The sequence below is a fragment of the Passer montanus genome, unplaced genomic scaffold, assembly GCF_014805655.1.
Source record: "Passer montanus isolate IOZ18808 unplaced genomic scaffold, ASM1480565v1 scaffold62, whole genome shotgun sequence".
NCBI classification, from domain to species: Eukaryota; Metazoa; Chordata; class Aves; order Passeriformes; family Passeridae; genus Passer; species Passer montanus.
In genome coordinates, this window is record NW_024371260.1 from 4,400,711 (window position 1) to 4,416,771 (window position 16,061).

Below are 16,061 nucleotides of genomic sequence, written 5' to 3' on the forward strand. Positions count from 1 at the left end.
ACAGATAAGAAATTGTTAAATGGAGGCTAACAGAATTAATATTCTTTTGCTGCAAGAAGAAAAAACTGTCATTTTCCTGCTTTCATATCAATTTACACAATGATAAAGATTAGGCTTACTCCTTGGTCACAGACTGAGGGTCTCATCACATCAGCTCCAGAACTAATTAAAGACCTCTGAATTAGTTATCTCTCGTATGTTTACTTTTCAATGATAGTTTCATTTATCAATGTCGAGTTGGGTTTTGACATTACATTGATAAGACAAGTAGCAAAATAAGTCAGGAAAATTGAAGGAACAGTGGGTTTTTTTGAAGAAAACAAGAACAATTATTGTAAAATAATACAGTTTATATTATGATTTTTATTTCCAAAGCTTGTATTGATATGATAGCTCAAGGCACATGAAAGAAACAGAAAAGCAAACACAGATAAGCTGACAAATTTAGCAGTGGCTGATGATATTGATTATCATGATTTTTACACCAAACACTGAAGTCTCATAGCATTTAGGGAACCTGATGCGCTGCAGTCACTTGACATGCAAAGCCTTTGCTCTGAGCTCTGTACATTCAGGTTGTGCTGCTCTAAACATGCCCCAGAAAAGCTGCAGACTCCAAAGCTGCATCACACCTCAGTGACACGTTCTGACCTGGTGTTGCACATGTTGTCAAATAAATCAACTGTACAGTTAGGAAATGGGACAGGCATAATGAAAAAACATGGTGTACACTAATTCAAAAGCTTCTACACGTCAGCTCTAAAGTGACCCATCAAAATTGGGTATTTTCCAAGCACCCCTTAATTCAGGATGTGTATTTCAATTCCTGCATGTCTCTGCAACAAGAGAAGGCAGGAAATTCCTGATGCCATAGTCAGACGAGCAAGCTTTCAGTTGGTAGATCAGTTCCAGCCAGACCTACCATATTTTGCCACAAAATAACATAAATATCAAGAGCAGAAAATCTGTATCAGCAGTGGAAAGATTTTACCTTCCAATATCCAGTATTTTCCTACATTGTAAATAACTGGTTCTCACTGAAGCTAATTCCTCCTTTTTGATACATCATGTGGTAGATAAACATGCCAGGAGCACTTAACCAGCCAAAACAATTTTTTTTTTTTTTGCTGTTGTTTTAAAAGAATACATATAAAGTAATGTGAAATAATCTTTGGCAGTGTTTAAAACCCAAGCATATAATACCTGCAAATCACATTTCAGATATACATCTCTTTGCTGCAGGGTTTTTTTACTGCAGTATCTTTTTCTTCTAGTAAAGGCTATAAAAAATCCTATGAAAATGTTCCATGCTCTGTGCAAGGGGAGGTGTGAGGGTGGTCCTTAGAATTGTGTGGTATCCCCATAGATCTGAAATGCTTTGATTATATTTTCCATGGATCATCTTCTCACACAAATACAGGAATAGTCTCTGTATGAAATAAGAAGCACTTGTATTTTCCAGCATGGAATGGCATGGTTTGCTTAGTTCAACTCTTTTTAGGGCCTGGAAAACAAAAAGCAGACATTTTACTGTTCATCATTACCCAAATGTAAATCACATGATCTTTTTTCCCTTTCTCTTTGTCTTTCATATCACCTCTTTATTTCTCTTCCTAGTTCCTATTTGGCTTTCTCCTGGTGCACAGTATCTGCTCAATTTTCTGGGGTTTTCTTACTCTTTCAGAGTTTGTAAAACTCTTTAGATTTGTGTGTCACCAAAAAATAAGGTGGAGATTGCTCCCCAATGTCCACATGTTATCCACTACTTCTGGAACCTGTTCAGTCCCTACTGAACGACTCTGTTCCCCAGAGTAATCCCAAAATGATATTTTAACAGCATGTGCACACTGGGGAGAGCTTCTGAAGCACATGAGAGCATGCAGACACCATACCACACTGGCAGCTCTTGCTGAGTCGGTCTAAGGCACTGTAAACCAGGAAAATAGATGGTTTTTTTGTCAAAATAGAAACCTTAGAAATTTCCCAAGTGATTCCTCTGACCCTGCTCAGAGGAAGGTGCTTGAAGGAAAAGCCTGATGAGCAATTTACTTACGAGTACCTGCCTGACATCTTCCTTACAACTGCAATTATTATTCCTGCAAGGATTCCAACTGCAACAATGACTCCAATAATTATTCCAAGCAGTGCAATTGTTCCCAGACCACCTGAAAGAAGAAATTGGGAATGTTAGTATGTATCTCATGGAGACCATTGATAAGAGGCTACTGATAGACCTGGTGCTGTTCTGCTGCATCCCACTTCTTGGGAAAATTTCTTACTGTCTTGTGAATTCTAAAGTAGGTTTGGATGTTCAGCAGCCTGGTATTGTATTTGCGTTCCCCCAGATGAAGGCAGGAATGATGGAACTGACTCCATGTTCTCAGAAGGCTAATTTATTTTATTATACTATATTAAAGAATACTATACTATACTAAAGAATACAGAAAGGATACTTCTCAGTGCTAAAAAGATAATAATGAAAACTCCTGACTCTTTCCAGAGTCCTGACACAGCTTGGCCCTGACTGGCCAAAGAGTGAAAACAACTCACAGCAGAATGCAATGAAACAGTCACCTCCAAACACATTCCAAAGCAGCAAAACACAGGAGAAGCAAATAACATAATTATTGTTTTACTTTTTTTTGTCTGAGGCTTCTCAGCTTCCCAGGAGCAGAATCCTGGGCAAAGGGATTTTTCAGAGAATGTGAATGCCACAGCATGGAACCTTTGTGCTGGAGGGTTCCCTATGGATGTGGATATGGAGACAGTGAGCAGGTGAGCCAGAGAAAGCAGCTCAGCCTCCCCTGGAACTTTTACTTAATGGCATGGGCACAGGAAGGGGAATTGCCTGGCAGTTATGCTTCTCCCTTGTCTTTATAAGCAAATCTTTTTAATACCTTCATCAGTTTTCTCTGAATCCCCGCTCCGTTCACCTGTTAAGCCAGAAAGACAAGAGTTACTCCCTCTGCTTTGCACACAGTGCTGCCTTCCAATCTGAAAGGCTATGTCCAAGGAAAACTTCTATTGGCTTTGTCACAATGGTTTGAGCTTGTTCTTTTGATAGAAAATGAGCAAATGAAGAGAGTATTTGAGATTTCCAGATATTGTATAGTAGATGGCAGTATAAATTTGATGTGTAAAAATAGAAATGAAAGGGATTTTTACCATCAAAACTTTCTGGGTTATCTTCATAAGCAGTATCATTTTCACTTTCTCCAGGCTGGATGATGGTGCTTTCTGTGGTCTTCAGGTCTCCAAACTGCAAGAGATTTGTTACATTGTGTGGTCTTGTGGGCAGTGACAAGAATTCAAGGGGAAAGAGGGGAAAAAAACCCTCAGTACATTCAGTCTACATGTGTAAAATAACATTTAAATTGCTTGGTCTGTCAGGTGTGGATGCTTTTTTAGCTGTCACCTCTCATATTTGACATGGATACAGTGACCAAACAAACAGAGATAAGCTGATTTTTCTTCCCAGCTAGAGAATTTTTACATCAGACCTCTTGGTAGGACTGCAAAAGGTGTAGAAGGCTGCAGAATTTGCAGACCTGCCTTTTTTCAGTGGGTTTTTGTAAAGTAGTTTTTAATTTAGTTGCACTGAAACTGTTTGAGAGATACTGAATTGGAAGAGGTGGGAAGTGGCAGTGAATAAGAAGGTAGCATAAAGAATCTTTTATTTAGCATTATATACTCACAATTGTTGGTAATTCTTCAAATTCTGTGTCATTTCTGTCTCTTAAATCCAGTGTTGCACTTTCTTCTCCTTCTAGAACTGAGCTTGCTGCATAGAATTTTTGAAAATTAGTCAGGATTTTACTTGGTAATCACATGTTCTGGCTCCTCTGGCACATAAACTTTGTTAAACATGATCTCTGTGTGGTGTTCTGCCCGCATGGGAATGGGAAATTATTTGGAATGAGCTTGAATTCTATGATACCCTTGTCCAAAGCAGTAGGACAAAAAGCTGAATACCCATCACTTAACTCTGGTACAACCTTGAAACATACTGGTTACTAACATTTTGTCCAAGAAGTTATTTCCTTTTTTATTAAGAAAAGTTTCTCCAAAGTGGATGCAATGATTCCAGATTTCAAGCTAAGCATTAGCTTAGGTATTGGGATAGATTCCTTCCAGCATCTTCCATTTTCTAAAATAGTAAAAAGTTTTCTCCCATCCTTCAGCTCAGCCCCAGCTGCAATCTCTTTTTTTAGACCTGCCATCAATGCTTATGGGTGCAGCTATAGTTTGAAAATATTCCTACACAAATCAGTCCTGAGGCTTTCCTAAAGTTGCAAACCTTAGTTGCCATAATTTGAATTTTTAGATAACAATGTAAGGGTTGTTTGTCAATTTCTTTTTATTCTAGACGCCTAGTTCATCTGTGCTCTTTGATAAAATGGATATTTAGATTTTGGCCCACACAGTGCTGTTTATTTATAAATACAGCCAGAATTCATCAGTAGGGAAATGAGCTGGAGTAAGGTAGAACAGGAAATACAGAGCTGTGTGGAAATAACTGGCAGTACCAAGAATGTGCTGAAAACCCCATTTTATAATTTAATTCACTTTCGTGCTGATTCACAAACCTGTGACAGGCAGAGTGTGATGTTAATGTGGTGTGAGAGCTCCTGGGAGTTTGTAATTCCTGCTGATTACAAAGCCAGGTGAGGCTGCTTGTCCTGCTGCTGCCTGGGGCATAAAGGTCCTGCTAAGTCCAGATACCAGTGCTGAAATTTAAGCAAAGAGGTAATAGTAGATGTCCAGGACAGGCACTTGAGGCAAAAAAAGCACTGAAAACTTCTTTTCTGGACTTAAATTTTACACCTAAATTCTATTTATCAAAGCAGCCAGATCAGAAGAAGGACAGCTCTTGATAGTACTTTTGAAAAATGAAAATTACTGTACCATTTGAATATCTTAGGTTTGAGAAATATTCCCAACCTCTTTGTTTTATTAAATTGCAACACTTTCTACTAATGACACTTTTTATTTAGTGATCTGAAAACATTCTCATCTCCTCTGCATATGAATTTGAACAATTTCTGAATTGTTAGATTGATTCCAAATACTTTTTATGGAAAACTTTACTACTCCTGAATGCACTCTACATGTTTTATAAATGATATGGAGGCAAGTAAACAGCTTTTCTTCTGTGACTGAAATTAGAAAGAATGGGCATTTTGCTTGATAGCAACCAAAAAGGAATAAAAAGGGTAGACTCTATTTGGATCAGCTGTGTAGCTATCACTCAGAAATTGTTTTTCTTTAATTGTGAGTTCTGTTTAAATTTTGTTCATTTTTACCTACCCCTTTTAATATAAATATGTTCTTTCAAAGGAAAAAACCAATATTTAATTTTAAAATCGGTTTAAAAAAGTACTGGCAGCTTAGGTAAAATTTTTCAAGCAGAAGATGAATGATTTGCCATTGAGAAAAATAATCTCTGGTTTTGCTTGAAGCTCTCATTTGAATTCTACTGGAAACTTGCAAATATTTTTCCTTGGCTTCCAAACCTGTTTTCTGGACCAAACTAGAAAAATTTTATCCATCTCAACCAATATAAGAGTGAGAGCTTTGTCCCATTGCTAAGAGACCAAACACTGAACTAAACTTAGATTTCTAATTCCATGTTTACTGAACTAAATAGAATTTTATATTTCTGTATCCTTAGAAGCCTGAATACAGGTACAGTTTCTATTTAGAGCCAAATCGATGTGCAGGTAGTACTTTAGGCAGTAGTAGATGAAGAAACTACATTCATGTTATGCCAACATGAGGCCAAATATAGTGGCTAATTAAGCCAGTCAGTCTCCCAGAAATCACTTTAGAGTCCATGGAAAGGTAAATCAGAGTTCCAAATTAGATGCTAAAAAAAATGGTTTGGCCATTTTTGATTGAAATACCCCAGGGATTGTTGAAGTAGCACAAAGGGGCTGACTTTGTGTTGTACATTTAGAGACTCTCTAAATATCAGTGCAATTTAAGATATAGCACTATTTTACAATCCTTCTTTTTTGCTTGTGAAATAATATCTTTGAAATACAATACTGTGATGTACAATCATGGCTATGTAAATGCTAAGTGTGAACAAAGAAATAGTAATAGAACTCAGCAGCACAGTATGGATCAGTTTACCTTGCAATCCCAGTCAGAACTGAAGAAACATCCTTTACTCACTAGTTAAAGATAAGCAAAGATGGAGAAAACCAATTACTAGAGGAAAACCCCCCAGTAGAAGGTGAAATAAATTTTGTATGTTAACAACAAGAATCTTATTGGGAAAAGCTGCTTATACTCCTGGCATGGCAACAGCTTTCAGGCCTGAAAATTGCCTGACAGTGAAGGCAGGAAAGGCAAGCATGTCACACAGCAAAGGTGTAGAAAATCAGTGAATGTCACAAAGAAACATAAAACAATTTTTCCTTGGGTGCTGCTTGTTGCAGATTCTTGGCCATGAGTGGCATGTAGAAAACCTATTTCAGTGCCTTTGCCCTCTCAGTACTGACTGACAAAAGGAGGTGGCCCAGATTAATCTTGCCTAATTTTAGGTTCTTAATAAAGGCACCTAAATAAAGTGTCTACTTGCCCTTATCTTCTTTTATAGTCTGTAGGGAAAAATAAATATCTCTAGAAGATAATTCAGGGTCATCCTTGGTAGTGCTGCCCTTCCTTAGTTGCAAAGGAAAACGAATTTGGCTTCTCTGTGAGCTGCCCAAGGCTCAGACTGACTGAGCTGGTTTCTGTCAGTCTGAAAATCTTGTCCCAGCCCTGTTTGAGCTGAGGTTCTGTATCTGATGCAGAATAATCCCTGGACTCTATTTCCAGGTTCATTTTAGACTGACAGTGGAGGTGGTTAGATGCTACCAAACTATTACCCAGAGAAAGACTGGGAGGCAATTTTTATCAGTTTTCTGCATTTGTAGGAAGCAACTCTGGCTACTAGACAGCTCTTTGTCAGAGGAAGTCATAATGAAGGTGAATATTGCAATGAAATTGGGACACACTACTGGACTTTAAGGTTCTTTCCCTGTGCCCAGTACAAGGCTCAGCACCACTGCCATCAAAGGGGATGGAAATGGCACTCAAGGGGTGTGTGCTTCTGTCATTTCTTGGTTTCATCTGATGTGGGCCAAATGTAGCAAGAGTCAGGGCTGAGTGGTGCTTCTGCATGTGTTCTTAATATTATCTTAGAGGAGGTTGTAAATAAAAACATTGCCTCACAGTGCTGGGGCTGTCTCCAAGGAGGCTCCTCTGTTTGTAGCTATATGTTGCTGCAGATGTGAATTAATCATTGCATCCCTTTCTGCCAGAGTTCCAGCTGGGAACCTTTCAGTTCAAAGTCCCAGCTGCTCTCAGGCTGCAGCTTCTCACACCAGGACAAAATCTGATGTCTTTAAAAGTTTAATATCACTTTGAAAACCTCTCATGCTTAAGCATCCCATGACCCACTTAGGGGAAGCTGAGCTCACTACTTCCCTGCACAGAGTGACAGTTTACTGCAGAAACCTCTTAGAGCTGCTTTCAAAGCACAGAGGTTGTGTTGGAAAGGAGGGGGAGCTGTAAAACTGTTGTTCATTAGCATTTCTTTCAGGTATCTCCAAAACCAGCAAAGATACTTCTGAAGATGAGAAATGTTGTAGGATCGTGCTTCTTTCCTTGAATAAACCCAAATAAAACCCAAACACTGGTGGGCAAAGGCAGTTGTAAGCCTGTATTTTAGCTTAGTCCTTGAAATAGTAAGGCCTCAAAATAGAATGTTTCCATTTCTGATAAGAGAACAGGAGATAAAAACGGCAAACCTTAAAGGATTCCCTCCAGCAAGAACTGCAATAATCCTTTGCTCATTGCCTTCTGCTTCTACATGGAAAAAAAACTCCAAAAACCCCCAAAAAACCCAGGTTCAGCTATTTATAACAGCTAAAAATATTATCTAGCAGAGAGTTTAGCAGGATGGGTCCCTTGGGACAGATCACTTTTCTGCTGGAGATGTAACAGAGCAAACATCTGGAGCTGAGTGATGCTTTTCAGTATCTGCTTCCGGAATTGCCACAGACCAGTGGTGTTGTTTGAAAGACTCTGTATGGATGTGTGTGTTGGCCATCCTGTTTTGACTGCATTTTATTCAGCATTTATGTCCTGATACAAGAATTCCTTTTCTGCAGAAGTGTTCTTCACTTAGAGACCTTAATGTGATTGTGAGCAAACTGAGTCTTAGTCAGTATCTGATTACTGGAATTGGTTCTGTTTTAGTTCAATGAAAACTTTTATTCATGGTGGTGGAGGTTTAACAAAAATGTTTGACTCGCAAGGGATCTGCCTTTTAAATACAGCAGCTCAGTAATTTTCAAAAGCAGTTTTGTCTTCGGTTTGGTTTTATCCTCAATTTAAGTGTATTCCAGAAAATACACTTCCTAAACCTACAACATTATATTAATTTTGTCTGAGAATAATTTTCCATTATTTTCATATTTTTGGATTTTTTTTTAAGTATACAGGTGTCTCTTTTGTTGTGAAATTGTTAAACACTGTCAAATCCAAGCCACTAAATTTTTGGTGCTTTGAAAATGCAAGGGTTTGAAGAATGTAATATAGTGGATTCTGGGATTTGAATTTTGCAGCTTGAATCTTTGAACAGTTACAGTTTTCAAACTTCAGAAAAGCAGGGAAGTTTATTAATGAGAACTGAAATTCTCATTTGTGCCTGGGGCTCCTGCAGCCATATCTGCATTATCCAGAGAGCTCTGTGTCCTTGGCCTGGTTGGGGTCACAACACTGGCATTTTCTTTCTCTGTTAATTCTTTCTGGAAGCTGGAGTAATCTGTCATGTCAATAAAAATCCCCTGGCGTGCATTTAAGTGTCTAGACTGTTGTTCAGGAGAAAGTATGTACTGTGTAAATCCTGAAGTGCTTTCTGCAGTTTCCTTAGACAAAGACTGGCAGCTTTGCTATATATAACAAAGGAAGCTGGATGACAGAACACCAGAAACTCTGGAAAGTGTCTGCCAGTTGGGAAAACGGTCATGAAGCACAAGGAAGGATTTAGCTCAGCCTTATTTAGAGTATGACTGACTTTGGTCAGGTATTGCATGTAGCATGTGATGACAATACTTTGCTGAACTGTCAGAAACATTTCCTTTGGTCACCACACCCTGCTACAGATGGGTTTTATTGCTGGGGCTGGCTCAGCCAAAGGAACTGTCCTGGTTTAAAAACCTGCTTTAAAGCCAGAGTTTAAATCAACAGTGCCAAAGTGGCAAAGAACCACCTGGCTGCTCCTCAAGTAATTCACACATGTTCTGAATGTTACAATGTTCCACTGACAGAAAAGCAAACCAAAATGTGCTTTAACTGGGCAGATAGAGAAAAGCAACTGCTCTTCAAGAGCTTGGTGTGTGCAATGACCCCCAACCAGAGTCACAAAACAAAGCCAGGAGAGGAAAAGCTGCAAACTTCCTAAGCTTTGTCTTATGCATGGTGAAATCAGCCACAGAGCTGTGGGCATTAGGAAGGAAATGATGAACTGCATTACTTTTAAAGGATATTCCTTTAAAATATTCCTTGCAGAGCTGGAGATGAGTATTCCAAATTTATGCTTTTAATAATGTTACTGTGTCAACATCTGCTTTCTTCTCTGCTAAGTACACTAACCTCAGACTTGTTATCCCATGAATATGGGATAAAATTGCTTTTTTATTGAGATTTGCTGCCCTGTGACCCTGTTTCCCTGTTTGCAGTTTTATAACAGTCTAATTGTTTCCTCTGAGCAGTGAGGGATGGAACAACAAGGTTGGACTTGTGATCAAGGTGTAAATGTTCTTGCATCTTGCTGCAAAGTGGCACAATCACAGAACTTTCAGTCTTTTGCTGCACGGCTGACGAGGCAGAAGAGTTGCAGCCAAGACAAAAAAAAAATATAAAACTTGGTGTAAGGGATCAGCAAACTGGGCAGATGTGCAGCACAAAGCAGACATCTGCTTATAAATACTGGGATATGTAAATGCAAATGAAAGGAATTAAGAAATTACCTCTAATACAGTGATAAACTCATCTTTCCCCGAAATGACTTCCTTCCCTGGACTCTGAGGCTACAGCTGTGTGCCCTTTCACAGCTGCCTTGTTGTAGATTACTAACCCTTTGTATCTGCAAGCAGAATGGTTTGCAGGTTCCTCAACTCATTTGTTTGAAATACTCATGCCAGACACTGAACTGGAAACTCTTGGGTGTCAATTCTGTCCACACAGCGAATTTTTAATACCTACTTTATATTGCTATGCAGCAGGCAAGTTCCCTTCAAATGTGTTTAGTCTGACTTTTATACTCCACTAACAATAGACTAATGTTTGGATGGGTTTCATAGTCATAAAAACATTTTAGCACAGGTTTGGGGTTAAGTGTGTCCCCTTTACAGATTTAGTAGTGTCTCAAGCTCTCCCAACACATGCTTGCCTGAAAATGGTGCTGGTGTAACAGCTGAATTGTGCCCTCACTAAGGGTTATTCTGTGCTGGACGTTGTGGTGTTTGTAATCAACAAGTAAAAGGATGGAAAACACATGAGGAAGCCATAAAGCAACACGAGAATGTGCTCAGCATCAGCTTCTATGTCCTCTGAGAGTTTTTGGCCAAGCTTCTGAGGTGGAGAGTTGGAAATCAATAGTGCATTTGTCTCTTATTTTTTCCTCATTTGTTTCTCTTTAGCACATCCCAGCATACCTATACTCCCAATCCCACATCTTTTTCTGAAACTCTGTAACAAATTGTGCACTGCAGAGCCCTGAGCTTTGCTGTGGGATCAGTCCCCATGGAGGGGATGGTCTGTGCACACACAAATCAGAGGGGCCCTTTCAGAGGATCTGGGAGGCAGGATCTGGCAGCTTTTGGGTTCATCCTGTAGTCCCTGACCACATCCAGACAAAAAGCAAACAAACCAACAAAATAAACGTGCCACTGAGCCAGCCCCAGTGTCTGAGCTGGGCCACCAGCCACCGTGGGCATTTCTGTGGTCCTTGTGTGGCTCACCTCAAGTGACACATGGAGAAACACCACACGGTCCTGTTGGAGCCTCACGGCCTGAAAACCTTCCTGCACTGCCTCATCATCCACCCAAATGCTCTCCAAGCTCTTTGCTGCTTTGGTTTTTTTTTGCCTTTTTTTTTTCAGATGATTTACAAGTCCTTGATCTGAGGTAAATGCACAGATTCAGTAGAAACTGCTGGACTGCAGGAGCTGAGAATCTGGCCTCTCTGTTTCCAGTTTTAGTGTGCAGCCTGAGTTAATGAAAGGTCCATTTGTAAGCCCTTAAATATGACTCTTTTCTTTGTTTGAGAAGTTACAGATTCAAAAACTAACTGTCAGAATACACATGTGCAAACCTCCCTGCTTGTCCAGCTGAGGAGAAATTCAATTTTATTTGTTCTATGCTGTCTTCCACAAAGATACTGCAAAATTCAGACTTGCAGACCTATTAACTGAGATTCAGCAAGATGATTTTCTCCTTTCTGTGATAATAATTTTGGGTATTGGACATGTAGAGTTAGATTCATATGGTGAAGAGGCATATATGGGACATGTGTAAGAGTACTCCTCATTCTTCGTGCAGGATGAAAGGTTGTGCAGCACTTATTTAGTACAAAACTGGGTCCCTTTTGAGCCAAATGTGACTATTCAGTTTGATTTTACATTTTGTTTACCACCAGCAGTTACAGAGTTTGATTTTCAAAAGGCTTTAGAGTTGTCTGATTTTATTTAATTTTGCCACTGCAATAGTGACAGAGTTTGAGTAAATCAGGACTGTTTTGAAACAATCTTTTCTTGTGGTTTTCTCAATTCTCTTTATTACAATTTTAAAAAACAGAAAACTTTTTAGTCTTTCACAGCTGACTGTAAACTTCAGTTTCCTTTCTTATGATATAAACACTTTTAATCTGAATTATCCTGCCCTTGTTCTTACTTTCAGTCCAAACCAAACGTAACATGACCTAGTATAAACCTGCCTTGCGTAAGGAAATAAAATCTGATATTTGCCCCTAGGTAAGATCAGGCACACGGACAGTTGATACAGCCCAGGTGACATGTGGTATCTTGTTAAACAATCATGTTAAATTTTGTTCATGTTATGTGACAGCCAACAGAGTCACCTCCTTCCCTGCAATGATACAGCACCATGGGAAAGGTTTGGAGCCAGGAAATGTGTTGTCTCTGCAGTGAAGTGGTTTGGATGCTTGTTGAGGCCAGCTTCCATCTCAGCTCCTTTGGTCTGATTCTGTGTGTGAAGATTTGCCTGAGTTTTGGCATGCTGAATGAGAGCAGAAGGGCCAAAATGTATCTGCTAATATGATCATGATAGTGATAATTAATAATAATAATAATAATAATAATTATCCTTTTGGAAATTGAAATATGCTTCCTGCTGGAAACAAAGCTGCTTTTCTCGATTTGGTCTCAGTCCACAACGTGGAGTGCCCAACCATAAGAAAAGGCTAGCAGCATATTTATTTATGGCCTTTTCTAGGTTAAGAGATGTCAGATGGAGATATTTTTCCTCTATAACCCTCAAGTCACACTGTGTTCCCCAGGGTTTCATGGATCTGGAAAAAGCCACTCCACCAAGCAGTGCACAAGTCAAGCCTTCTCCACCTCCCTGTCAGCCAGCAGACACTGCTTAAGGTGGCATTGGCATTTCATGTCTGTTCTAACTTGTAATTGCTGATGATTATCAGTAAATAGCAGTGATAGACACGAAGTACTTATGACTTATTTTATCTGGAGTCTGTTTTACTGGTGAATCCTTTGGAAGTTGTCCTAAATGATTGGCTCCATGTGAAGAAAAAGTCACAAACCCTAAACAGACACAGAAAACCTTACATACTGTAAATCACATTCTTGATCCAGCTCTGGACTTCAATGCAAACTGTACAGGTAATAAAGCAGAGGTAATATTCTTCTATTCTCATTCTTAAAGCGGGAAATATTCTTATATTTTTTATGACCAATAGAGTTTCAGCCTGAGCATTGCTGGACTCCTCTCAGAGTTCAGAGAAAATATGCTTAAAGACTTCTCAAGAGCCTGAAGATGAAGGGCCTTTTAACCTGTAATTCTGATATCTTAGATTGCTTAAGGTAATTCTGTAAAGTAGTGGTGGTTTTGCCTCATTTCTAACGGCTTTAAACTTTGGTACACTTAATATAGATGCTTTTTAAGATCAAGGTGGCTGGGTGAGCCTAGAAAACAACTTTTGTGACTTGCCTAATATCTGTTGATTTTAGTTTTTCTGTGAAAATTTGAAGCATAACTCCAAACTTCAGCCTCACATCCTGACATACAGAACACCATTGGAAGTTTCAAGTCAACATCCACACGCAGCGTATGCCAACAAAGCTCCATTCTTTCCAGCAGGATGACACTGATGTTATCAGGCCAAAATCAGGTAATTTTGCAGTTTGGGTCCCCAGATCCAAGCCTGATGAGTAGATCTATGCCTTTGAAGGGCTGAGTTTAAGTTGCTGTGTCCAGAGCACTGGTGTGAAACTGCTGCTCTGCTGCTTGGAACGTGCTCCATGGCCATGGCACTGTAAACCATTCTGCCTCTAGGCCAGTTCACTCACATGAGTCAAACGATACTCAGAAAGACTGAGTTTCAAAATGACATTCCTGGAATCAAGTACTGGTCAGGGTACTTGATTTACTGTAATTCTGATTTGCTGCTAACAAATCAGACTCCAATCCTTTAGCCGCAGAAAGACTTAAATGTCTATTTTACCTAAAAGTGTATATTGTATCTTTCTTATAAAATTCAAAATACAAACTTCTGAAATTAATCTTTTTGGTACATAACTTTCTTTGGCAATAATTCCCCCTGGTTTATTTTCCCTCATTGTATATTTATTGCTTATGGCTAAGTTAGATTCAGCAAAGCCCTGCACAAGGCTCAAATTCTAAGAGTCTGAAATATCTCTAAGCAGATATGTTAAACTCCTGAAAGAACAGACTTACAAGTTACTTTCATGGAGTTATACCCCTAATTTAGTTAAATTGGATTGCAGAGCCTGCTGTGTGTGCTCCAGTGAGACTGGAGCCGTTTCCAAGGGCTGTGCAGGGAATACCTCCCCTGCCTGCCCCTGCCCCTCTCCCTCCCGTGCAGACACACAGAAAATTCTTTCCTAATGGAGTCAAACTCAGCCCATCGAAAACTTTTACTGCTCCTTTCCAGATCACAGCTGCAGGAGATGCCCTGTTGCAGCTTAAGAATTTCAAAGAAAGTTTTATAAATAGGTCAGAGTAACTGTGTAACCCATGAGCGAGCACAGAAACTGTTAAATTACAGGAAATGACTGGGAATAACTGTAACCAAACTTTCCCCTTACCTTCTTGAGCAAGTGCTACAAAAGGCAGGCTCCCGAGGACGAAGATGAAGAATGGAACTTTTATAAACATATTTGATCTGCTTAGAGAGTCGCTTTCCAATCCTGAAACCAGATGGATCCAAATTTGGATTTTTTTCTTTTGGAGGCAGTGGAGAATTGCGATGATAAAAAGAAATCACTGCGAAAAAAATACCTTGATATTCCAAATATTCCTTTAGCTGCTGCAATGTAAAGAGGGGAGGTTTTCTCAGATGATAACTGAACAGTTAAAGAAAACTGAGTGGAGTCAGAATTATTTTCTTTAGCCAAGGGATGGGAGCAGCCTAAGGTGGTCCTCAATGAGCAGCCAGGCCCGCCCTCCCCACGCTGTTTGGTCAGGACCAAAGTTATGATCTCAGCTCAGATTTAAAGTTACAGGACCTGTTGTGGTTTTCAGAAGACTTTTATTTAGCAAAGGGGGAAAGGAATTTAGGCAAAGCGAGGTGTTCCTTCCCTCCCTTCTGCAAACTGTCTTTAAAAAGTCCTTAAGAAACAGCACTAAGGACACTTTTCTTGTTATTTCCAGCAGTGAACTGATGTTTTTTTTTCATTTCAAAGTGAGCCCCCATGTTTATCTAAGCAAGTGTGGTACTGAATGTGCATTTAGGGATACTGAAATAGTTTTTAGGACAGGCTATTTAATTCTGCAGTAAATACTGTCTGAATTTTCCTGTGTGTCTCTGTCTCTCAGCTTGTGTCCTCAAGTGACATCCTGGCAGTGCTCGACCACTTCTCTCTGCCCACAGGCTTGCTGGCCTCAGGGAGCCAAAACTACCCTGCAGAGAGAGAATTTTCTCCTTTCCGTGTGCAGTATTAGGAGTGCAACCCCTACAACAGTCTGTGCAAAACTTGTTTCTTTTTTCCTGTCTGTGTTTCAGGGCAGCAGCTTTGCAGGGCAGGAGTGTGAGGTTGGGTACCCCCACAGTGTGTGAGACACCTCTGCTCACCGAGAATGGCTGTGAGGCACAAACTGGGGCTGAACAGGACCTGGGGAGCTGCCACTTCCATCAATCCTTTCCTGAACCTTGCTCATCCTGGGCAAGGGATAATCTACTGAGTTGCATCTATTTAAGAGTGCAGTGAGTTTTAACCAGGGCTCGTGTGTGAGCTGTGTCCCAGAGACAGAGCTGGGGGAGGAAATGTGGGACCTTCTCCCTCAGCTTCTGCAGGGCCAGGACCAGGATCCAGCACAGCAGCAGCATGGATTTGCTTCCTTTCTGCCCACAGCTGTAGGATAACCTCTGCCAGAGGAGTGGGCAGACTTGTGGCAGAGGTTTTGTCTTTTTCTAAACACACACATGTGGCATTCACATTCTCTGGAAAAATCCCTTCGCCCAGGATTTTTCTCTTAGGAAGCTGAGAAGCCCCAGAGAAAAGGAAAACAATAATTATGTGATTTGCTTCTCCTGTGTTGGGCTCATGCGGAATCTGTTTGGGGATTGTTCACCCACAGGTGATTGTTCCATTGCATTCTGCTGTGAGTTGTTTTCACTCTTTGGCCAATCAGTGCCAGGCTGTGTCAGGACTCTGGAAAGAGTCACAAGTTTGCATTATTATCTTTTTAGCATTCAGTAAGTATCCTTTCTGTATTCTTTAGTATAGTTTAGTATTCTTTAATATAATATAGAACCATAAAATAATAAATTAGCCTTCTGAGAA

The 16,061-nt window shown here is 39.9% G+C and overlaps 1 protein-coding gene across 4 annotated transcripts; it reads right to left on the bottom strand.

Annotated features, from left to right (window-relative positions):
- Positions 1-343: 343 nt before the first annotated feature.
- Positions 344-14,710, bottom strand: PDPN (podoplanin). 4 transcript variants are annotated; one of them, XM_039727650.1, is made up of 7 exons: positions 14,557-14,710; positions 14,364-14,465; positions 3,696-3,781; positions 3,166-3,259; positions 2,898-2,933; positions 2,054-2,165; positions 344-1,504 (listed from the first exon to the last, which is right to left on the bottom strand). In XM_039727650.1, exons 2-7 carry the CDS (start codon positions 14,431-14,433, stop codon positions 1,498-1,500), a joined length of 405 nt encoding a protein of 134 aa, XP_039583584.1. In that variant the 5' UTR covers positions 14,434-14,465; positions 14,557-14,710; the 3' UTR covers positions 344-1,497. The 4 variants fall into 4 exon arrangements, with proteins under 4 accessions (XP_039583584.1, XP_039583583.1, XP_039583585.1 ...); XM_039727649.1 differs by having other exon boundaries at positions 2,064-2,165; positions 14,364-14,710; XM_039727651.1 differs by having other exon boundaries at positions 2,060-2,165; positions 14,364-14,710.
- Between the last annotated feature and the right edge of the window lie 1,351 nt (positions 14,711-16,061).

What these genes read in the sequence shown, in the direction of transcription:
- PDPN (XM_039727650.1), bottom strand. Translation starts at nt 14,433, where the DNA reads ATGTTTATAAAAGTTCCATTCTTCATCTTCGTCCTCGGGAGCCTGCCT. An exon ending in TTGAAGAATTACCAACAATT is followed by an intron (nt 3,260 to 3,695) that starts GTGAGTATATAA and finishes AATCTCTTGCAG; the next exon opens with TTTGGAGACCTGAAGACCAC. An exon ending in TTCAGAGAAAACTGATGAAG is followed by an intron (nt 2,166 to 2,897) that starts GTATTAAAAAGA and finishes TTCTTCTTTCAG; the next exon opens with GTGGTCTGGGAACAATTGCA.